The 24,677-nt window shown below is 34.8% G+C and overlaps 2 protein-coding genes across 3 annotated transcripts; both read left to right on the forward strand.

Moving 5' to 3' along the window:
- Positions 1–600: 600 nt before the first annotated feature.
- Positions 601–12,418, forward strand: LOC143914360 (hexuronate transporter). Its single transcript, XM_077434551.1, has 11 exons — positions 601–697; positions 788–851; positions 9,443–9,597; positions 9,669–9,792; positions 9,871–10,014; positions 10,127–10,246; positions 10,332–10,494; positions 10,864–11,216; positions 11,369–11,508; positions 11,621–11,818; positions 11,894–12,418. Exons 3-11 carry the CDS (start codon positions 9,480–9,482, stop codon positions 12,043–12,045), a joined length of 1,512 nt encoding a protein of 503 aa, XP_077290677.1. The 5' UTR covers positions 601–697; positions 788–851; positions 9,443–9,479; the 3' UTR covers positions 12,046–12,418.
- A 3,708-nt stretch (positions 12,419–16,126) lies between these two features.
- On the forward strand, positions 16,127–23,232 carry LOC143914913 (PHD finger protein 12). Of its 2 annotated transcripts, none has more exons than XM_077435316.1 (11): positions 16,127–16,285; positions 16,735–16,919; positions 17,017–17,151; positions 18,431–18,708; positions 18,805–18,971; positions 19,049–19,123; positions 19,190–19,445; positions 19,817–20,672; positions 20,746–20,893; positions 21,899–22,089; positions 22,167–23,232. In XM_077435316.1, exons 1-11 carry the CDS (start codon positions 16,241–16,243, stop codon positions 22,360–22,362), a joined length of 2,532 nt encoding a protein of 843 aa, XP_077291442.1. In that variant the 5' UTR covers positions 16,127–16,240; the 3' UTR covers positions 22,363–23,232. The 2 variants fall into 2 exon arrangements, with proteins under 2 accessions (XP_077291442.1, XP_077291443.1); XM_077435317.1 differs by having other exon boundaries at positions 16,144–16,285; positions 18,826–18,971; positions 22,167–23,231.
- The last annotated feature ends 1,445 nt before the right edge of the window (positions 23,233–24,677 follow it).

The raw sequence follows: 24,677 nt of genomic DNA on the forward strand, positions 1-24,677 counted from the left end.
ATATTTTCTATTTTATTATAACAATAACAAATTAATGGCCAGTTTGACCTGACAGCTCTGTTGCTATACTACATACATAAAATGATTCCGAAAATCCCAAAATGTTGATAACATGTTGGTGCAATGTTTTAATAAAGGAAAAGTGTCTATATTTTGCATTTTAACTTTATTTACTTATGTAGATAATCAAGATTCTAAGCCTACAATTTCCAAAATAAATTTAAATTTAACTAAAAAGTGTGATAACCAGACCCGATCAGCCCAAAGAAAGTTCTTAATTTATACCAAAAAAGTATGTACATACTCACTTAAGTAATGTACACATTCTGTATAATATACCTATGCATACACTAAGTAGACTGAAACATTCTTATACTTTAAAACACTTGATTTATGAAACCAAACCGGCAATAATTGACTAGCTAGGCGGACGTGAGTTTTTTATTGGCTTTTTTCTACCATCAGGTGGGGCACCGGTCAATTTCTTGGGCTTCAGACCAGACAATGACCAGCCAAGAGTGAAGAGAGGGGCAGTTAATGTAGGAAGGAGGGAGAGGGAGATCGAGGTGGATGAAGTGAGCAAATGTGAAAATGGCAACTCAGTCACCACATAGCTCCTGAGGTATCAGGAGCTGACCGTTTTCGCGCCTCGTGGTTACCCCTTCTAGCTAACTTCCTTTGTGTTTCAACTTGTTAGGTGAATAGTTATTACTTATCAATTCAATATATATATATATTGCCAATAAGTCAATCTATCAGTGGTAATGTGATATTTCTTCCAAAACAGATTTAAACGTTGCTCTTCTTCTACGGGAAGGTCAACGTCTCAGATCTACTCTACAAAGAAAGGGGTAAGTCTTTCGTGCTTCTCAAGAATACTTCCAATAACATGCATACGTACGTTTGAAATTCAACTCAACTCAATCGAATGTTGACTGATCTTATTGTCAACAGTTCAAATCAATAAAAACAATCATCGCGTGTACAATATGTATGTATGTAACATTGCAATTAATACCAATTGACGAGAAAATCGTCTTACATATTTTCATCATTATTGCGTACATAAAAAAGTGGTTTATCCATTTTAAAGCTAAATTGCTCGCCATTTCTAAGAATCATTAGCGAGGGTTATATCTATTTTTTTTTTATATTATATATGTATGTATGTATATATATACTATACACACACACACATATACTAAAAGCTCTACAAACCACAGATTCTCATTTTACGAAAAATATGCAAATTTATGCAATCGCTTTAAAAGTAAAAATCAAAAAGCTGAATATACAGAACATAATAAAGCTCATACCTTTATTTAATTTTTGCTTAATTTTTAAATACTCAAAATTTATACATATTTTGCGTGCAAAAATTCATTGATCGTGAACTCAATGCCACACTGACTTTGACTTTATTCTCAGATGCGGACTGGTAAAATAGGCAAATAAAAATATTCCGTCTTCCAGTTTTCCGAAATTTGCCGATGTGCCAAAAAAACTAAATTTATTTACCAATATTTTTCCCACATTTTCTTTTAATATTCACACTTTTTGGTTCAAACTCCGACCATGATAGGACTATTTCTATATATTTACTACATTTAATACAAATCTCTTGTCAAAGCTTGCAAATTTTATGTGACATTATAATTAAAACGGTTCTACATAACCAGCAGAATAGACTAGCGGTTAGCATATAATACTTTGTGCAAAGTGGTCACAGGTTCAAATCACACTGGTTTCTACTTGCCAGACCTCGGATATGTGACTCCAGGTTGATTGTTTCCTATCATAATTTGCCGATTTATCTGATTTCCATTGAAACGGTTCCAACGAATTAGCTCTACCTTACCAATTTTCTCGCAAATCTCGAGTTTTTAGCAATCCCGAATTTCGCTGAATTGTATAAAATGCTGCAAATTTACAAATTTGACCATAGACGTCTCTGTGGATGCTAATTGATATGTATTTACTTTGTATAATTTTAATAAAATACAATGTTTCTGGCCAGGAAGGCGCATTGGGGTTACCTGTTAGGCCTTCTTGTTATAATTTAAAAATAAAGTAAAATATAAAAATTCATATACATATCTCCCAATTACTGTTGCAATGCGGCAATAATGCATTCGTTGATTGTTGAAATATGTACATTCATTTATGAACATTTCATAATAAATATACATACATATAATGTGTGACGAATTGACGAAACCTGTCATATTACTGTGGCATGAAATAAAAAAAATAATTTAATCAAATATTTAAAGTTTCCAAATAAAAGGTCATATTACATTCGACTTGCTTTCAAACTGGGAAGGTTCATCATCAATTTGACGTTTAATTGAATAATATTTTATTTTTGACATTGAACCTTCCAAAATCAAACCACAAATATTTTAATATTTCCGTTCACAATTTATTTATAAATACATATTACATATTTATATGTATTTCGTACAGTACACATAATTATCTCATCTTATAAATTACCTAATATTATTACAACCACCATCAAGTACAGCCATAAGATCGCATAAATTTGCTATAATTTAGCATAAAACAATATCGTGAACTAGGTGGCCTTCGTAATGAATATTCATCATTAAAAAAATGGTAGACATTAACAATGTTGATTTCGATTTACGATACATACGATCGATTATTCAATATCCTATCTAACATATTTCTATCGTCACGCCTTTTGCAATCGGCCCATGAGAAAAAGATGAACGCCAACGCAGCTTCACATTTTTAATATTATATAATGGATGCCTATTTTTTAATTACGACGTTTAGCTTCTTTAATTACAAAGCATCGTGTTACAAAGACGTAAATGTATACAGTATATTTATAAAAAATAAAATACATACACCTATTATACGAATTTTCTTAACATTATTCACACATTTCTGTGAATTTTTCTTTCTTTTTTATTTTGACCGTAACCTTGATTTTTACTAGCGTGACGCAGGTATTTAGATCGCAAACTGGTTATTTTGTATAAGTATATTAATTACTACTGAGCAAAATTTTAATGTATTCGACGTATAATATTAAGGTGTCTGTCAAACGTATGCTTAATTTGAATTCTAATTTATTATCTAAAAAAACGGCTCGCAATTCTTTTTTTGATTTATGTCGTAAATTATTTTGACTTATCGACGCTAAAATTTACAAAGGCACATAGCTTAATACTTATTTCGAAGCATTTTCGTATTTTTTTTGTTCAATATTTATCGATTTCATTATGTTTTATTTAAGTCCTTTAATTATTTTAATATGTTCTTGTTTTTTGTTGGTTTTAAATAAGCATGATACTATAAAAATTCAGAAATTCATAAGAAATATAGGGGAAACACTACAACTGCTAGCCAGTCTATGTAGTTATTGGCCAACTGAATTTTAAACTTAAAAAATAATAAACCTGTGAAATTTCATACTTACATACGTAATTATAGCTATCAGTTAGTAATAAACTAATAAAATTTAATAAAAGGTAATAAAATTCAAAAATAAGTAATAAAATCTAAATTCTACATATTGTTATATTATAAAAAATATTATTAATTTATTGATGTTATTTTTATTTTTATGTATTTTTATGTTAGGTTCTTCCTGTAATACCACAATAGTCCAAAACTATAAAATAAATACTAAGAAATAAAAGACGTATTATGATATTGTAAAGCTATATTTATTCTGATATAAATAATAAATTGGTACATACATACATACATACATATAATCGAAAAGTTTGAGAATCTTCTATGCGTAAATCAACCAAAAAAAAATAATAAATAAAGCCTTGACCTTCCCGGGAAGTTAAACATTGATCATTCACTATTTCGCAGATCGACAACAATTTTACAATATACATATGTATATGTCCATACGTATGTATGTATGTATATACACACATATATATATATATATATATATATATATATATATATATATATATATATATATATATATATATATATATATATGTATATCCAAACATTTGAAACTTTCATATAACCAAAAAATTGTGAAAACACTTATTTTTACATTTCATTAGCATATATTATATTTTAAACTTTTATATTATCTTGAGAAATTTATATAATGAACTTTTCATCTGGGAAAACAAGGTGAATCATTCTACAGCCGTCATATGAAATTCTACACCGGTCATTTTCAATGAAACCTGTTTTTGATTTTCGATTCGGTTATTTTATTAGTTTCGATTCTTGGAATAATCAAAACGACGAATATAAGCTGCATTTATACCTGTAATAATTTGAGTCACTTAACCTGTCTTTGGTTTTTCCTTAAATAAACATCCACTTTAAGTGTATTCGTCGATTTCATATGCGTGTGCAAACTTAATAATTTATTTTGTAAACACTCGCTGTTTATGATAACCCATTGAAATCGCATTATATCTCTTGTAATGCCCATCTCATCTTTCTTAAGAGCTTAATTAAGTGTTATAATAATAAAAAAAACTAACAAAGCAACAAAAATCCATCAAGCGCGAAGTTCTAAAACAAACGCGTTCCATTGAAATTGAACTTGCATGAAGGTAATTTAAAATAACGGTTCAATGATCATGACCAAATCATCTGTATAGTTTCAATTCTCATTATTGTAATCAATAGCGATTATTTCAAAATAACATTTTCAATACAATCAAACTAATAAAAAACAAGTATATGTTTTTTAAGTCACACACAGAAATGAAGCTTTCTAGTTGTAAATGTATTACATATTTTAATTATTTCATGCAATCAGTTTGATTTTCCTACCGACAGCTAAAGAATTGACACTTCAACAGTTGATACAATTAAGTAAATATCTCAATTATTAAATTAATATAAAATCATTTTGAACTTGATATTAATTCAATGTTAGTACAGTACGGCCTCAATGAGTCTGTTATACATATATTATATATAGTTATTTATCATTCAAGTTGAAGGTGTAGCAGGTGCGAGTATCATTAATAATGATAAACGAGATCCGCTTTGTATATACATATGTAAATATTGAATAAAACATTGAATATAATATATAAACAAATTGATAGAGTCGGGAACCCTGATTCGGTTCAACCCTATTCGATCAAGGGCTGTGTTTCAGAGCAAGACAGACATGTGAGAATACATATATACAGATGTGCATATCTGTCATATGTACAACAATAGTGATAGGGAACATTGTGAATCAATGCACGTCGTGGTCTCCTTCCCAAGGTTTTGCAGCTGCACAATCAACATTATTTGCTGTTCTGTACATATTGCTTATTGTAATAAGTGTTCTTCGTTGCCGCTTTAATTAGCCCTTTAATTGTCTTGAAAGCAAATTGAAGTAATAAAAAAATGACCTTCTACTAGTTTCCTCTCTACGTATCTATTTCCCTACTTTCACTCTTCATTTTGTATCGTTGATGGAATTCAAGATCAAGGAGAATTTTCACTTTAAATTAGTATAAATAAACCGTTGTGGAAGTATGTACAAATGTTACACCGAATCCGTGAAATGTCTGCTCAAAGCATGGAGTCGGCAAATAGACAGCAGCGCTCCGGTGTTGTTTTTTAGAACTGGACAGCGTGGACAAGTGTCAAAGTCACAGCTGAATGAGGATGTTTAATTTAGTTTAATTTACATATTATTATGTATAATATGACTACATACATATGTTTCGATCATCTCATATGACTTATACATATGTTTCGATCATCTCATATGACTTATACATAAATTAATGCCATTTTTATACATTTTGATCAATATTTTAACAGTGAAACATATGTATGTAGTCATATTATACATAATAATATGTAAATTAAACATCCTTATTCAGCTGTCACTTTGACACTTGGTTATAATATAACACGCTGTCCAGTTCACGCATTCGGCAAAGAATTTACGGAATCCGTGAACTGAGCAACGTGCGTGCATTTTTCACGCATTCGGCAATTCTCTTGCCGAATGCTTGTAATAGACAATTTCATGGATTCGGTGTAACACATATACATAAAATGGATCTAATAAGGGCTTGCTTTGGGCTAGAAAATGAAAGTTTGAAATGAAAGAAATCAAGGAATCTACCTAAATGGATCAAAAGATCTATGTTTTAGACGTTACTTCTATATACTCATAGAAAAATCGTTTCTAAGTTGTGTTTGTTTGTACTTTGTTTAGAATGTTACTGTGTCATTCTTTTCTTGTATTCTTGGATACATTCCAGTGAAAAGTCAATGAAACTTTTGAAAGTCAGATCTCCGAATTGTTATATAATCCTCGGAAGTTAAACTGTAAAAACAATGTTTATTGATTGAGTCATTTTCCACGAAAATCTTAGCGCAAGTAAAACAAGTTCTGGGTCTCACATGTTAATGAATGAATTATACCAAATGGAATCATCGTCAAAGCTTATATAAAACTATGTAAATATGTATATTCGAATTTGAAATTAAAAATGAAAAGATTTTCATTTTTTGAATTTTTTTTAAATTTCTCCTTTCTACCACTTCGTGAAGTTTTCTTACGAAAGATTTTTTTCAGTGATTTTCTCTTACCTTACAAAAAATAATTTGAAATATTCAGTATACTCCAATTGTTTGCACCACTTTGTTTTTCATTTTCTTTTGGTGCAGTCATGACATCATTTTGTCAGAACATTTTATCACAAAAAAAAGATCGACTTTGAAAAGATGTACATACATACATATCATGTTCCTCAAAGATTTTAAATGCATAACATAATAAAAATAAAAATAAACGATTATATAACATAAATAAAAGGTTTTCAAGGTCCACCTGTTTAATAACTGCTAAATCTCATCACGCTATACACGCCAATGACTTAACGCAAAACCCACGCAATTCCAAATCAGCTTAACCACCTAAGGATTTTGTGATAACACGCGATTTTCAACACCACTTAAAATACTTAAATGCCATTCGTTTATTTAAATGGCAAAGTTCAATTATCAATCTATTTATGAATGTACACACATATATAATATGCATTTCATTTTAAAATTTGCACTTCAGTAAGCAATTGTTTGATTACTACCACTTTAAATTAAACTTTTCACATATCACGTAGTGAAACACTTTGTAAAGTGAACTTAAACAATGGTTTCACATTATAGTCTAAAAAAATCGAGCGTAAAATCGCTAAGGACTACGATTTCGAAGTTAAAATTAATTTTATATATGTAAATATGTCTATAAAAAGGGTGTTTAGAGTTTAGTTCAGAACTCAAACAAAAGTTTTATGACTAGTATGACAAACAGAAGTTTTTGATCACATATCTTTTCGCGTAATTTTTCACTGTATCATATTCATCTTTTCTCAGTAAATCTCCTACTAAGAACGATTCTTCTGGGTCATAAATAATAGTTTATCAATTCATTGGAAAAACTCAAATAGTTTTAAAGTTTTCCTTTCAAAATCCTTTTGGCATGTAAATAAAGTATATTCAAATATAATCTAATTAGAATTTTTCCCGGAATATATACTTTTCCGATTTTTTTTTTATCTATTACATATAATAACAGTGACTATTATCATCGAATGAAACGACTTCAAAGCGACCACAATAACATTCCCAATTTGGATAAACAAAAACACCATAAGTTAATGTTTTCTGCGAAACTGAAAGTAGCCATTTAACAAAATACAATGCGACCTCGAAATAACTCCAACACAAACATATATTATATTTTCATTCTGAGTGAAAAAACGCAAATTACAATCACATGTGGGTATGTAGAGTAGTTCAAAACTTTCCAATCGTAATTTCCATTGATTAAGCATCTTACAATGAAGCAGTGCTTGCTGCCATCGTTAATTGGACCAAAATGTACATAACTACTCCTACGTTAGACATTATGCGGATAACGATTCCGGAACTTTCCGCAAGTAGATACAATATTATACAAGCGGATCAAAATGAGGAATTAATAAATGAACAAACTAGATTGCAAGGCCATCGACTGGTTCGTTTGTTATACTTACATGACATTATTAACGAAATGGAGCGTGTACTGTGAGAAAACGCCCGGTTTGATTGAGTCATTGGAATTGGGTCGCCAATTTTTCTAAGATTGTATATATGTACACTTCTAATCTTCAAAAATGATTGACATTTGCAATAATTTCTGTCACATTTGCCCTTGATAAGATATTAAATCGTTCTTTGTTATCAAATCACTGAACAATCCACAATAAGGGATTTTCTATTCTAAGCCCTCTTTCGGGCATTTTGAGCACTAATTTTACGATAAACATCCTTGAAGTAGATTTTTATCAAACTATTCCACGTCTTCTGAAGGCAATGCGAAACTATTTTGTTATTATTACTAAAGATTTTAAAAAAGATTCAAATTCTCTTGAATTGCTTTCGGTTTTAAAAATATTTGAAACAAATCTAAAAAACTTTTTCAACTTTCACTGAAGGAAAGCGTTACAGTTATTGGCCAATATATGTAAAGTTATAAACAACAAAGATTTCAAAGTTAGCAAATAAGAACCCTGTAAACTTTTTATATCCTCAATTACGTTCTTTCTCATTGCTAATGAGAAAGAACGTAAAAGTTTTGATGTTGTACAATAACAGTTATTGTACAACATCAAAACCAGTCCTAGATATAGACAGAAACAAACATTAAATAAGAATCAAATCACCAGCCAATCATACATGCTAATTTTCAGTGAAGATTTGCTTTTATACATATATGTAATGTTATTATTTGATAACAAAAATTCGTTTATTTTATCGAGGTAAGCCAGTTATCAATAGAATTTTTGTTATTAATCCACAAGAATAGTCGAAATATGATTTTTCTAAGTGGAATTTTATTTAATTCTCATATAAAGATAATTTAATATATTATCCCTATTAATTCAATTCAGATCCGGGTAAATACGAGCTTTTTGCTCGCAATTTTACCGATTTAAAGTTCAGCACGCTTCCAATTAACCCTTTTAAACGAAAACAAAAAATAGTGTGGTCAGAACACTATCCCAATAAACATGTTTCAATAGAAAATACTCAATATAAAATAGTATTAACAGTGGGGAAAAATCCCAAGTGAAAATACGTACTTTTGATTTGAACTGGACGACTACTTAGAGAGATTTGTAAGCTGAAAAGTACTACAAATAAAAGATAAAATACCCGACTATAGATTCCAATATTCATTTTGAACAGGAAGTTGACAGATTTTGAGACATCGACCGAACAACACCAAGATATAGAAAAATCGTGCGATTTAAAAACACATATATCTCCGAATCACGAGCCAATCAATATTTTTTATTACCAGATTCGTGTTTACTGGGCATAGATCTATAAGAAAAGTCATATCTCGTCTCTGAACCATTTTTCGTGTCGAACAGTGTAATTATTTCACTAATATATTGTTATTTTGTTTCAGGTTTAACAGACGTGGTGCGAAATAAATCAAAGTCAAGATGACTGCAGATATTAAGAGTAAACTGGTAGAAAAACTACGTTCCCTATACAGTGTCTACGCACTGGGACTAGTTTCTATCGGCTACATTTTAGGGGAATTGGGACATTATTTAATAGGTAACAAAAGGAAACATTGGTAAAATTACAAGTAATGCTCGAATGTAACTACATTGACTATTTATGCACAGGTACAACTTCAAAAGTCACAGCGATGGATCTCCACTATGGAGATATATCATGTCAATTCAATTCGACTGAATTTTACACTACAGACGTACCCACTCAATGCGAAACTGCTCTTGACAATGACACGTAAGCTGAAAAATACCAATTTTGTGGATATTATAATAAATTTCAAATGTCTTTTATGGTGTTTTTATTGCTTTTTAGGTGTTTGGCAATGGAATTAAATGGCACAATCTATTGCGAATGGAACTACAATGGTTTGGGAATAGACTATCAAGTTTTGGCCGGTCCTGCCTATATGGCAGTCTTCACAGTTGTGGGAGTCATTTTAGGAATCGTAGCCGACAAGTACGACCTTTTTGACACTATCTTTTAAAATGCTATTTTTTATCCATTTACACGGTGTGGCATTTCTGAAGTTGTACTGTTTAAACAAAAAGAAAACTGTTGTTGTTTTTAGATACAATCGAGTTCGAGTTTTGGCTGTTTGCACTCTAGTGTTTTCAATTGCTATTATTATGATGGGTTCCGTCAAGGAATATTGGCATTTGGTAGTTTTGCGTATGATCATGGCTGCAGGGTATGTATTTAAAATTAAAATTAAAGTACCTAAATTATAAGCTGCAAAGTTAAATTTATATTATAGATCATTTTAATCATTTCAGTGAATCTGGATGCAATCCTTTAGCTACTGGAATTCTATCTGATCTTTTCCCAGCAAGCAAGAGAGCTTTGGTATTGTCTGTGTTCAATTGGGGAATATATGGAGGATATGGAATTGCTTTTCCAGTTGGACGTTATGTACCTGATATAAACGCTTGGGGATTGGTAATTTCTACTTTTATATTATAAATATGAGATAGATTATTGTTATTAATATAGTTTATTTTGTAGCGAGGACGTTGGTAGTTGTAATAAGTTTGAATATAATTTGTCTAATACGTATACATTTTTAGAATATGAAAATTAGTGGTTATGAAACATTTGATTTTACATATTTTCCTGTTGTGTACATACATATGTATAATTTTGGATGGTTTTCAAAGTTGCTCTAGCTTTATGTTACCTTTTATCTTTACATATTTTGTACCTTTTTGGAACGATTTGATCATTACAGTTGCTTAATAGAAATTGATTACAACTAAAAGATTGAGATTCCTATAAGAGTCGCTCTCAATACTTATTTGTATATTTCAGAGTTGGAGAGTGGGTTATTATGGTGCTGGAATCGTGGGTCTTATTATCACAGCTCTAACCGCATTCACGTTGAAAGAACCACCACGACAAGCCATCGGAGAAGAAAGTGCAGCAAACGGTCAGGGGGGTGAAGAATCAAAGGTGTCAATATGGCGAGTATTGACCCAACCCCGGATAATATTATTGTGTATCGCTGCTTCCATTAGACATTGCGGTGGCATGTGTTTTGCCTACAATGCTGATTTGTATTATAGAGAGTATTTCCCTGATATCGATCTAAGTTGGTGGTTGTTTGCCGTCACCGTTGGAATTGGTTCCGTCGGTGTCGTAGTAGGAGGAATAGTATCTGACAAGTAAGTTTTACATAAATTTTGTTATATTTGAATATTATCTAAAAAAAGCTAGTAGTTGGTGACTAGATTTTCAATTTTGGAAAATTCGATCTCATTTGAAATGAAAGATTTTACTGTGTGAATAAGAAGTAATATATTTTTATTATTTTTAGATTTGTTGCTAAGCTTGGAATCAGATCTCGAGTGGCAGTTTTAGCAATTTCACAACTTATTTCAACATTGCCAGCTTTTGGATCTGTTGCGTTTGGACCACTGTGGGCGATGATTACACTTGCTCTTTCTTATTTCTTCGGTAAAAATAATTATATATAAACTTTGACTCATACATTTACATATGTAAATACATATATGATCATAATTCACTCTTCATAAAAATCCTGCATTAAAATTATTTTAAATTACAGCTGAAATGTGGTTTGGAATTGTTTTTGCTGTTTTGGTTGAAATTGTTCCGTTGCAAGTACGCTCTACGGCAGTTGGTGTTTTCTTATTCGTGATGAACAACATCGGTGGAAACTTACCTATTGTAGTGGAGCCAGTTTCTAAAGCTATCGGTTACAGAGAATCGCTTATGATCTTCTATGCCGGCTTCTACGGAATAAGTATGACTCTATTTAATATTTGAAAGTTCTTTAACAATTTCAAAACAATTTAAACAATTTAAATGATAATTTTAGGTTCAATCATGTTCCTGTTTACAATTTTCTTGATGGATGGACCAAAGCCGACCAATAAAGATAGTGCAAAAGTAGAAAATGGTCATGATAATAGTGCATTCAGTGCGGAAGAGCCAAAAGGCATTAGATTAACTGAAACGAGTCGATTATAAACAGACTGAGTTTGGTTAATTTTTATTTTGAATAGTGTTATATTGTGATAATTAATTATAAAGTATAGGTGTTGTTAATTAATTATTATTAAGTGATTGGTGTTGTTCCATATTTTTGGACTTCGAAGATTTTTTCTGTCTGTATGTGATTGAGTTATGAATAGGAAAAATCTCGACAGATGTGTATCAAAATGATGTACCTATTTAATATTTATATGATGATATTGATTTCAAATATTCTGCCCTTTTTACTGCTGAATGTACAAAATTATATATTGTATTAAGAATCAAATGATAGAATTCTATCATTGTAGAATATTCTACTGTGTATTGATTGTAAATAATAATAATAAATCAATTTTTTATAAAAATTATTAAATTGTTTCTGTTATCTTACTATACATATTTATTTATTTATTCACAAATTTGCCATAGTGACTTTACAGATCAACTACAGACCAAGTCGACACTATGGCTATATAAAAAGGAAATTAATTATTATTATATTATAATAATATTATATATTAATTAAAAGACAAATATGGATAAAACAAATATAAAAATACAAAATTGTAAAAACGTGAAATATAAAAATATAAAAATACGAAATTGTAAAAACATAAAATATAAAAATATAAATTGTAAAAATAAAAATATAAAATTGTAAATACATGAAATATAAAATTATAAAAAAATGAGAAATAAAATTACAATGAAAAATAATAATATGAAAAATAAATATATAAAAATATAAAAATATGAAAATATAAAAATGTAAAAATATGAATATAAAAATACAATATGTTACAAGTTGCTACGATCTCAAACTAAACAGTACCTCAACCAGATCAGTATATTTTAGATTAAACAGATCCAATCTAATAGAAATCTGGTTGAGGAGCTTGATGCCCCTGGCGAAAGGGGACGAAAGCATTAAATTGGTACGTGCATATGTATATAATTTCTCAACAAAATTTGATAATTTGTTGTAATATAAATAAAACCACTATTTTTTCTCGGTAAAGTTATCGGATTCTTCTTGTTTTACTTGAAAATCCAAACAACCAATAAACATACACTGGCTAACAACTAAAACGCTTCAAAATGTTTCTAAATTTTTCTTTGCTGGTGCAGATTCACTACGAACTTGTGGGAGGGGGAGGGGAGGTGCAAATTTTGATTTGAAGTCCCTCTGGTTGAAACATATGTACGTCATTAATCACTGATCGATCCATCGATTGACCCACTGATTAATCTACCTCTAACTACGTTTCTATTCCCTGATATATGTAAGTGAACGATAAGTTTCCTACATTTTGAGATTCTAAATTCTAATATTCTGAAATTGTACAATTCGAAAAATTGATATTCTATATTTTGACCAATTGATAAAGAATACTATCCGCACAGAATACAATCAACCAAAGAATACTATCCGCACTTGCATGACACCTGCAGGATACGGGTTGTGCTGGATAGGTATTAACAGACCTTTAGACGGGTGACCGTCACCGCACCGAATGTTAAAAAGTCAAAAATGTTTGTTTACTATGCATACATATGAAAAACGGTTAGTATATATATCAGTGGCCGGTCTCTGTGACGAGACAGAATGTTAAACGACAGAAAATGCAAATAACGGAAGGCAAAGATCGAAAATCGAAAGATCTTAAGTCGAAAGATCAAAAAAAAATGGTGCATGGTAAACGGTACATACTCACTTAATTTGCGCGAGCAGGATACAACAGGAACAAGAGGAACAGGCTTTTCCTTCCGTATTAATGTGCGCGCGCAGAATACGGGAGGAAAAGCATGTTCCTCTTGTTCCTGTTGTATCCTGCTCTCCCAAATTAAGTGAGTATGTACCGTTTACCATGCACCATTTTTTTTTGATCTTTCGACTTAAGATCTTTCGATTTTCGATCTTTGCCTTCCGATATTTGCGTTTTCTGTCGTTTAACATTCTGTCTCGTCACGTAGACCCATCAGTGGCGTGCGTTAAAACTCTCTCTCCCCCCGTCGTACATTCTCACTTTATTTGCGCAAGCAAGATACAACAGGAACAAAAGGAACAGGCTTTTCCTCCCGTATCCTGCGCGCGCACATTAAACAAGGCTTTATGACAAAAAGAGAGATAATTTCACCGCATGCCACTCATATATATTACATATACATAGTATCGTTTATCATACACTCTTTTTTATCTTTCAACTGAAGATCTTTCGATTTTCGATCTTTGCCTTCCGATATTTGCTTTTTCGGGCTTTTTACTTTCGGTCCCTTGAGGTAGACCCCTATTAAGGTCTGTTCATACTTAACAGCACTGCACGACTCCGTTTCAAATATGTCATTTTATTACATTTCTATTCATATCTACCTACATGTCGCGGTCACGTCACGTTTACAGCAATTTGGCCGAGTGCAAGGCAAAATCGGCTTACTTATACATTAGAGGCCATGACGATACGGCGCAATATTGTTTACGTCGTATTGTCGAGTACTTACAATATGACTGCATACACGTGCATTCGTAGCTACGCGTCAGAATACAAGTCAGCAAAAATGTTTTGACGTTTATCGAACGAAAAATTATGTATAATCGCGCTGTTGTTGGAAGAAGAAGCTCAAGAAGGCAATAAAAAAGCACGGAGGCGTTTTGATGTGCATCCCATGTTAAAAAATAGAAAAACCGTAGGAGAGTTTTGGACACTGTATAAGGAGCTTGTGGATGATGGACAAAAATTTTTTAAATATTTCCGTAAAAAATTTAATTTTTTTTTAATATTTGCGCCAAAACCATATCGAAAGATAGAACAGCTGTCAACTGTCACTATCGATAATTGGTCCAAAAAAGCAAAGCGGCAGACTCATGGCACGTAATTCGCGTGTATATTTCCACGATTGCGTAGGGGTGGGTGGAGGATCCAAGTAAAAGGCCAACAGTCGTTTCACAGCATTTATTGATGATTCAGGAGATACACGCATTGCCAGTGCTAAGTCCAGAATGACATGATATCGCCTACGTACCGCCTTATAAGGGGTAGATCTCTCAGGGCGCCTAATCTGTTTACCTGTTGTATAGTCACGTATTCGGATATGTATTTCCACGGTATGAGAAGTGCAATCATTATTTAGCTTTCATGCACTTAGCTTGTCGCTAATCCTTAAAACCACTTATACCAGTCGCACGGTATGCATTTAGTTAATCCGTCAACAGATATCCGTTACAGATAATCCTGTCCCATAGGTTCGGTCACACAGTCTCTGGGATTCTATTCGCTTAATCCGCGGCGTACGTAACAATACGTTGACGGATGTTGCTGTAAGGTATGAACAGGAAATAGCTAGCAGCATAGCTCGGACGTTAAGCTTCTGCTTACCGTCAAGAAGGTGCCGGGTTCTATCCCTGAATGAAAATGAATTTTTCAGAGTATGCTGTCGGTCAGACCTGGATTTGTGACTCCAGGTTGATCGTTTCCTATCAGAGTTTGCCAATTTTCTCCGATTTCATTGTTGAAACGGTTCCCGGAAAAAAAATTGGCTAAAAATCCTTCCTACCTACTATGTCACCACTATTTGAAATTTGATTGATGTACAATAAAAATGTATGTACAATTCATAGATGTCTCGTTAATTTGCGACTTTTTTCAGTGTCTCGCAGTTCAACGACTTATAATAAAAATGCTGCATTTGTATTTGTAATTGGCCAGGAAGGTGCATTGGGATTTACCTGTAAGGCCTTCCTGGTATATATGTAAAATAAAAAAAAAATAAATGTCGGGTATTGCTGTAAGCCTGCCGTGGCGTAAACGTGACGGTTGGTATGAATATACCCATACAAAATGTACCAAAGAATACTTTTCGTACGGCTGGATACCTGCTGACTAGGTATGAACAGACCTTTAGACATCTTTTCCCTTGTGACGAAAATGGACGATCTCTTAAAATAAACTTTAAAAATAGTACACACGTACAAAAATGGTTTTGTAAATGCAAACAATATTAGAAATCGCTTAAGTTAGAATGAAAAGACAGTAATAATGCAATTATCGTTGAGCGAGTGACATTGAGGCGCATGGTCGAGATGCCCGGTGTTATGAGCACGCGCTTGACAGGAAAGTAACCGCTGAAGCGTCAAGCTGTGGCGTGTGGCGTTTGTGGCGATCGGCTTCGGCCTTCGCCTCCCCACACCACCATGTCGTCCCCCCGCTACGACGACTCCCCGGCGGGTCTCATGCATGTAAGCGCCCCCCTCTCCTCTTTCCTCGACCCCCGCTCTCCCCTCGCCACCCCGCCGCACAACACACCACAACACACCACACCACACCACCCTTCCCGCCAAACTGCACGTCTTCTTCCACCTCTCGAACCGACCACCGCAAACACACTTCATTCACTCAACAACACTCAACAACACATACCCTTTCTACTCTAAAGCCTGAACCTGAACTGTGCAATACACACGCACACACTTTTCACTTCATTTTCACCATACATCTGTATCTTCATTACTTATATAATAATATAACTCGCTGTGACTGCCCGGCGTCCTATTTCAATACACCGGAACAATATAACATCGACACTGTATCACTATTTTGAAATATATCAATCAATTGTATTGTATTCACTAATAAAACTATTTCAATTGTGACTGTCGTATATTATAAACTATGTGTTTCACTCCAGGTTATACGTGAGCTAGTCCGCGCCCCCGGAGAGGATGTAAACAATGTAAAGCCCAAAAAGTCGGAACACCCGTATTACAAGCGACCGGGAAAAGGTCACAATCACGACTGTTGCGATGCTTGTCAGGAGGGCGGTGATCTTATATGCTGCGATCGGTGCCCGTCTAGCTTTCATCTCGGATGCCAGTGTGTATTTTTACTTTTTTTTTTGTATTAATTATCTGCGATTGAAGTTTAAAAGTAGATGTGAATTTGAAATAATTATGTTTTGTTGGTATTTCAGCGATCCACCTCTGGAAAGGAGTGATATACCTCACGGCCAATGGCTCTGTTTAGAATGTAAAAGCTCGGGAGAACGACTGCGACCGGTTTCGCCGAGTTCGAGCCATAAAAGTTCAGAAGGAGAAAAGAAAACCAGGCAATTTTTCAGTCGTTATTAGAGATATATATATATATATATATATATATATATATCATCCATCTATCATTAATCGTGAGCTCGTTCTAGAAATGGACTGATAATAAATCAGCAACATATATCTATAGACCTGGAAAGTTAACCAAACTACTACCGAGGCTTTTCTTATAGTGAAACAATACATATCTAGAAAACTGAGCTTCGCTCTGTGTAATCATATTTGTTTGATTGATCGTCTAGGCAACGATGCGGAAGTTTATAGGAAGTTGAATTTGGTAATCTACCCAGTGGCGGCTCGTGAGAATTCAAAGTGGAAGGCTGCAGAGATAAATCGAGCTGTAGTGGCTCTCGTTGACCATACCAGTAAATATAGCATGCATATTCACTATACTCGGAGGCTGCAGTCCGTGTGGAAGACAAAAATAGCATGAATATGTACAATACTGGGATGACTGCAAACCCACAGCCCATATGGACAAGCCGCCACTGAATCTACCCCATATATGAGTTTTCCCAAAGTCAAGATCTACTTCAATAGATTTTTTTAGGCCAGAAAATGGTAGTATAAATATTTTCACATCGCCACCTGCGTTGTTAGGGTAAAATAAACAAACAATTAAATAATTTCAAATGTGTCCGCCGCCTGCGTTTCTTTGAAAAATTATCATTACTGTTATTTAATTGGATTATTAAGTATTAATTTGAAACTTAAAACATTTGCTTATTGAGACACATCGAGAAGCACGAGCCAAAACGCTGGATAAATCAGATTACCACGACGTTAACTTGCCGGGTTCAGCTAGTAATATTATAAACATTTTACTGTAGTGTAAATGTTATTAGTAGTAGTTATAGGATTAATTAGAATTGAAATTCACGAAAGCAACCGAAAAAGTACGAAAAGGTCTGACGAAAAACTACATCTAGATTTCATTTTGGGGTGAAATCGGAAGAAACACGGGAAAGATTGGAAAAAACGGGTGTGACATATATCAAATACATGTTACGAGTTTAAATGGTTCCACGAGAAAAAATATACAGTACAGATTCCAATTTTATCATTTATATATCCAGTTACAGAGATATCGTTGATTAAAAATATGTTAAGAACACGAGTTTTCTCGGGATCCGCAGTTTAAGCGCAGACAACGTAAATACGAGGATTCTCGTGACCCGCTTGCAAACTGTTAAAAAATAATATATCATAGAATCATTCTCATTGTATTTATAATTTAATTATTATATTTTGCATAATATAAACTGAAAGTTAATTTTTCAGAAATTTAAGAGTGAATCGTTCCAATTCAAGCGTCAGTTCGACGAGCACATCGAGCAGAAAAAATGAAAAGGAAAAAGATTTCATTGAAAAAGAAATGGAAGCGGCCGAAAAGAACATTATAGAATTGCCCGAACCGATCATCGTAGACAAAGAGGTGGAAGAGAAAGACCTCTCACCGATGGAAATCCTCGTCAGAGCGGCTAAAGTCATGAATCCACGTCAATTCGAACTGCCCAGAGAGATGCAAATCCACTGCCCGTTTCCCGGAACCGATAAAAGTTAGTTTTACTTTTTACTGTCAATTGTGTTTCATGAATATTTTTCGTTTGCATGCTATTTTTTTTATTTTCGTAATCATTAATTGAAATGTGAAGTGTTTGTTTGTTTGGAAACAGCCGAGACGAACGGTAACCGTATGGGCTTGGTGCGGGACGTGTACGATTGTGTGCCGCTGCCGGCCAAGGTCTGCTACCACTGCCAAGTCAGCTGTCGAACGGCCCCACTCGTTCAATGCGACTACTGTCCACTATTATACCACCAGGTTCGATACGTTCCTTCGCTCATATCATACATATTTCATATATGACGGAGGGAAATAATAGAAGTGGTCTGTTTCAGGATTGTTTAGACCCACCGTTGACAGCGTTTCCCGCTGGCAGGTGGATGTGTCCGAATCACGTCGAACAATACATCGTACGTGATCTGATTGATTTAGTATACTATGCGTATGCACCGTGATGTAATCGAGTTGGTTTTCAGGATTGGAAGCTGGTCAATTCGGTGTCCATAACGGAGCGGGTCGCGTTGTGGGATAAATTTGGCGGTCCGGTCGATCAGGACGCCGTTCGTTTGGATTTCATCCGATGCGCGCGCAAAAAGTTTCCCCCGTTCCGGATCCGACTTCCGTCTGGTCCGCCTCGGGGTCGAGTCCGCGTACCAGGAATGGTTCGTCATCATTACCGTCACCCACCCCCACTTTTACCCCAACGACGCGAAATGCAACGGTGTAATATGGGTAAAAACAATTTTCATTTTATTTTATATCAAATTACACTGAGAAAAAAAATTAACACAGTGGAGACTATTCAATCGTTAGTAAATTTGACCCGCTGAATTCAAATATGACAATGATTTTTGTTGGTTTGTTCTCGTTTATGAGCGGTGCGCTCCATTCTACCAACTCGCAATATCTCAAGACTCGTTTTCTCAACTTTTCGTCTGCTTAAACAGGAGTTTGTATATTTGGAATTTAGTGGGTCAAACTTAGTAACGATTGATTAGTCTCTGCTCCGGTAAGTAAAAAACGTGATTTTTTTGTCGTTCGATGTTATCATAACATGCATTTTGCAAGACGGCAACTAAAAAAAGATTTATTTTTATTTTCAGTATTAAAGAATCAGAATATGTTCAACACGTCGCTAGACGATGAAGAGAACATCAAAAAGGAAATCATTTGCCTAAATTTAAATTGTCATAAGTATCTTTCAATCAACGAGACGTGTACGCACGAGATCGATTCGGAAAGCTTCGAACAGAACATGATCGCCGATGAGGATTTAAAAATAATATCCGGCGAAGACCACCATTCAGCCGACGAGGGCGAGTCCAAGCACAACATCGCCGACGACGCGTCCGACACTCAAGAAACCAAACTGTATCTAACAATCGGTCCCAAAAAGCGGAAAATGCAAAAAGACCACCAACACGAATCCGCACACGACTCGGATAAAACGCTACCTAAAGACGTCGAACCGAGCGCAGCCAAGGTAGACGACGACAAATTAGACGTCATATTAGGAATAGTCGGAATCGATTCAAAAGAAACAAACGAAATATTATACTCCGTAGAACAACAACTGAAAAAGCTAGATTCTAGACTGGTCAAGTTGCTGGCGTTTCAACGGTTACAGCAGCTACTGGGGCTCGACAACGGAGACGTCTTAGATGATAGCGTTTCAGAATTGATCACGAAGAGCATCGACAAGAGCAGTCTCTGTCGGTACGGCTTCCGGCATGTGGCACTGCCGAGTGAACTGCTGAGCCAGAGCGACATGGAGCGGATAGCGAAAGAGGTTGCCGGAGCCGTCGCACCTAAAGAAGAAGTCCTGCGTCTGAGGATGATACCCGTCAACTGTACGGGGCCATCAGGCGTACCCACCGTACCGACCCCCACGGCTCCAATGCCATCGTTGAGTGCGCTACCTGTCCGAGCTACGCTCTGTCCTGTCGAGCGGCCAGCAAGGTTCTTAACTAATATTTCAATTTGTATAGATGTGACTGGATTTGTAATTGTTTTTGGATTTTTTTTTTTTTAGGAACGGCTTGGGGGATGGATTCGGACGACCAGTGCCGATGCGATTGTCTCGTTTGAGTATAGGCCGCGGCGCCTGTGACCTTCCTCTGCAGCGATACGGCACATGCTCATACGTGTCCGATAAGCATGCTCTCATCTTCTACGATGAGGTTTGTCTTGATGTATACATAAAATTCTTCATCCGCTGAACATTAGATATTTAAGGTTTCTGTCACATCCATAAATATGCAATGGATACCCGATAACGGAGCCAGCAGTATGGCACATTCTCATATAAAGACAATTTAATATATTATCCCTATTAATTCAATTCAGATTCGTGTAAATACGAGTAAATAGTAGTATCGAGTTTTTAGCTCGCAATTTTACCGATTTAAAATTCAGCACACTTCCAATTAACCCTTTTAAACGAAAACAAAAAATAGTGTGGCCAGAACACTATCCCAATAAACATGTTCCAATAGAAAATATTCAATATAAAATAGTATTAACAGTGGGAAAAAATCCCAAGTGAAAATACGTACTTTTGATTTGAACTGGACGACTACTTAGAGAGATTTGAAAGCTGAAAAGTACTACAAATAAAAGATAAAATACCCGACTATAGATTCCAATATACATTTTGAACAGGAAGTTGACAGATTTTGAGACATCGACCGAACAACACCAAGATATAGAAAAATCGCGCGATTTAAAAAACATATATCTCCGAATCTCGAGCCAATCAACATTTTTTATTACCAGATTCGTGTTTACTGGGCATAGATCTATAAGAAAAGTCATATCTCGTCTCTGAACCATTTTTCGTGTCGAACAGTGTAATGGAGTATTTTCAAACGTGTCTATTACGTATCGTAATGGTGGATTTGATTTCCACATATATTGATGACCAAACCGAGCAAAATGGCAAAGTTTGAAAACGATCGGATTTGAACCGAAATTTCGTCAGACGAAAAAATCGTAAGCGAGCTAAGAAGAAGCTAGTAGTAGTAATAAAAAATACGACCGCCATGCGGATCGAACACAGAACCGACACGTTTCTTTTAATCTTTTTTTATTTAGCAACTTAATATGCCATAACCCATGCGATGTTATTTCATCGGTCACAACACTACTGTACTATAGAAATATAGTTTATATATATTTTTTTGCAGATAACTCGACACTTTGAGCTGATCAATTACTCGGAATTCGGCACTTGCGTCAACGGACAGTTGTATTCTTGCGATTTCAGCGAGGTTCAACCGAGCATTGACGACATATCGGGCACAGAAGAGAAGGCTGCTGGTCTCCGCGCTATAGCTCACAAAAGACAGAGACGAAATCCCTTAAATTTAAGCCAAAAGTTTGTATTTGAATTTGTACTCGTTCGCTATTTTTGTTACGTAGGTTGTTCGTTGCTGATGGGTTGTTTCTTTTCAGCATATCGGACGTGTCACCGGGTCCTCCGTGTGCTTGTACCAAAGAAGGTATAGCGAGGAGGGAGCTGATTGCCGGCTGGGAGGGCACGGCTCTGTTGTCTCACGGCGCGTTGATACAATTCGGCTGCATCATGTTCGTTTTCTCCATCACCGATGCTCCGACCATCAAAGAGGAAGATGATCTTAAAATGGAATAGGGGATTATTTTTTGTGTGTGTCCTAATAAATAAATCGTCAAGCTAGAGAATAAATAGTTATACTTTATTGCACAATGTTAAGGAGTTTCAAAAGTTTGTATTTGTTTTAACGTTAAATTTATACTTAACATTAATGCTAACTTTGTATTGATAGAGAAGTATAATTTATATAAATAGATCTACTGCAAAATCAATGGTGTAAATATATATTTTTTTTGTTGGAAAGAAACGGATAGCATTTATTTTACTTTCTGCAAAGTGATTTGCATTGCTTTTACAAATGAATTGTGAACATGATGATTAATTGTACCGTTTTAAATATAAATATAATAGTACTCTTTGCACTACTTTGAACTCTTAGCTTAATATTTCTCCTTATATTATAATACGATAAATTATAAATTTAAGTATTGTAATATGAGTCAAGTATTGTTGAGTTCAAGTGCGAAACGGAAATATTGATGTTATGAAATTCTAAGTGAGTTTTATGTTGAAAATGCCACTAAAAGAAAAATATTTTTGTTAATTTTGTGTGAATTTTGATAAGATTTTATTATATTAAATATCACAAAATTGACATTATTCTTGTGTCACTATATTTGTATATTAGATTAAACCAATGTTGCTATTATTACTTTTTTTTTATTCTTTCGATATTATACATGAAGTTTCATCTCTATATACGTACGTATATTAAACAAAACATAAATTAATGATATTTTGTAACTTTTTATACCGTAATTTTAGAACGTTCATCTCGATATTTAATTGCTTTACTTCTTAGTTTAATTGTCCATTTGAACTTGCCACAAAGGCTTCCATACTTTTTTCAGTTAAATGAATCTAATAAAGAATTTTACGAAAAGATCATTTTTTCTTTCATTACCTATTCATTAGGTAGTAGAAGATCTACGAAATATCGCTATGGGACAAAAATAGACAGTAACAAAAGAGACAACAATATCACAGCTATCGCTTAGTAGTGAACAAGAACAATATTGCAATTTTTACTCTTCTCCCATGCGACCATGAGAAATACGGTTCGGTGATTATTCCACAAAAAGTGATCTCGCACATACGCCTATCTTGTCACCAGACCTTCACATACACAGTTGTGTCTCTCTCTGCATCCTGAGAGCTGAGCGGTTGAGCCTCAGTAGTAGCTGTACAGTTCCCGGAGTCCTTCATACGCCGCTGTTTACGGAACAGCCAGAAGCCGTCTACGTACAGGAAGAACCTCGTCATCAGGTCTCCAGCTTTTCTCCCACCAGCTCGTACAGCTGGCTGCGCTTCGACGAGCATAGAACCAGGTGAACCCTACGACAGATAACGACACAATCCAGGCCAGTTCACGGTTTCCCTTTAGAACGTGTTCCTGGAGGACACCTGTTCGCCCTGCGCGTAAAGGTGTTCCTAACACCGTTTACCGAGAAATACAGCCTTATGGGGACTGGCTGCGATTATTACGTCGGGGTCACCAGTTATGGGGACTGGCTAGAGTTGTGAAGTATCTTCGTAACCAGTCACCATGCTATTTAGACAGATTCATCGGTAGGGATCTGATGTGTCCAGTGGTGGAAACACGGCTGTATTTGAATAAATTGTTTTGTATTTTAGTCTTGGTATACACGTGTACAAGTAATTGGTTATGTTGAGGAAGTTCTCGAAGAGGATGAACTGGTTGCTCTGCTGCTGGTGGCGTGGCTGGATGAACTGCTCGTTGAGTTCATGAGTTGTTGTATGTACGAAGGCGCTGGTTGCTCACTCCGGAGAAGTGAGCCGGCTGAAGTCCCGGTGCTCACTCTGCTGTCTGGAGCTGATGCAGTGGTTTATAAACATAGAAGTAGAATGCATAGAATCGCTCTCAGCCTCCAAAAATGTTGATACTATGGGGGATGAACGAATGAGACGACTGGCATGTTAATGCACGTGTTTTATTTATGACAGCTGAAGGCAGAGTGAGTAGCTAGCTCCGAACACAATCGAGTTGGTCCCCACTCGCAGGAAGGTGACCAAACTCGACCATGTCGTATAACGAGCCGCCACAATACAAAAACTCTGCGCGGCAGAGTTTGTCAGTTGTTTCTCTCTTCCCGTTTCTCAGTTGTTTCGCCATTTCTCTCAGCCGTCTCTCTCTCTTCGATGGCTCGCTTTTAGACGATACTTTTGTTGGCAATGACCACTCTATGCATTCTACTTCTATGTTCATAAACGATACACTGTACGCAGTGGCGGACTGGGACTGAAATTAGTACATGCCAGGAGTCAAAGGGGGCCCACCCAGGGTTAAAAAAATTTGTCCCCCCCCCCCCATA

Source organism: Arctopsyche grandis, chromosome 7 (assembly GCF_051622035.1).
Source record: "Arctopsyche grandis isolate Sample6627 chromosome 7, ASM5162203v2, whole genome shotgun sequence".
Classification (NCBI taxonomy): domain Eukaryota; kingdom Metazoa; phylum Arthropoda; class Insecta; order Trichoptera; family Hydropsychidae; genus Arctopsyche; species Arctopsyche grandis.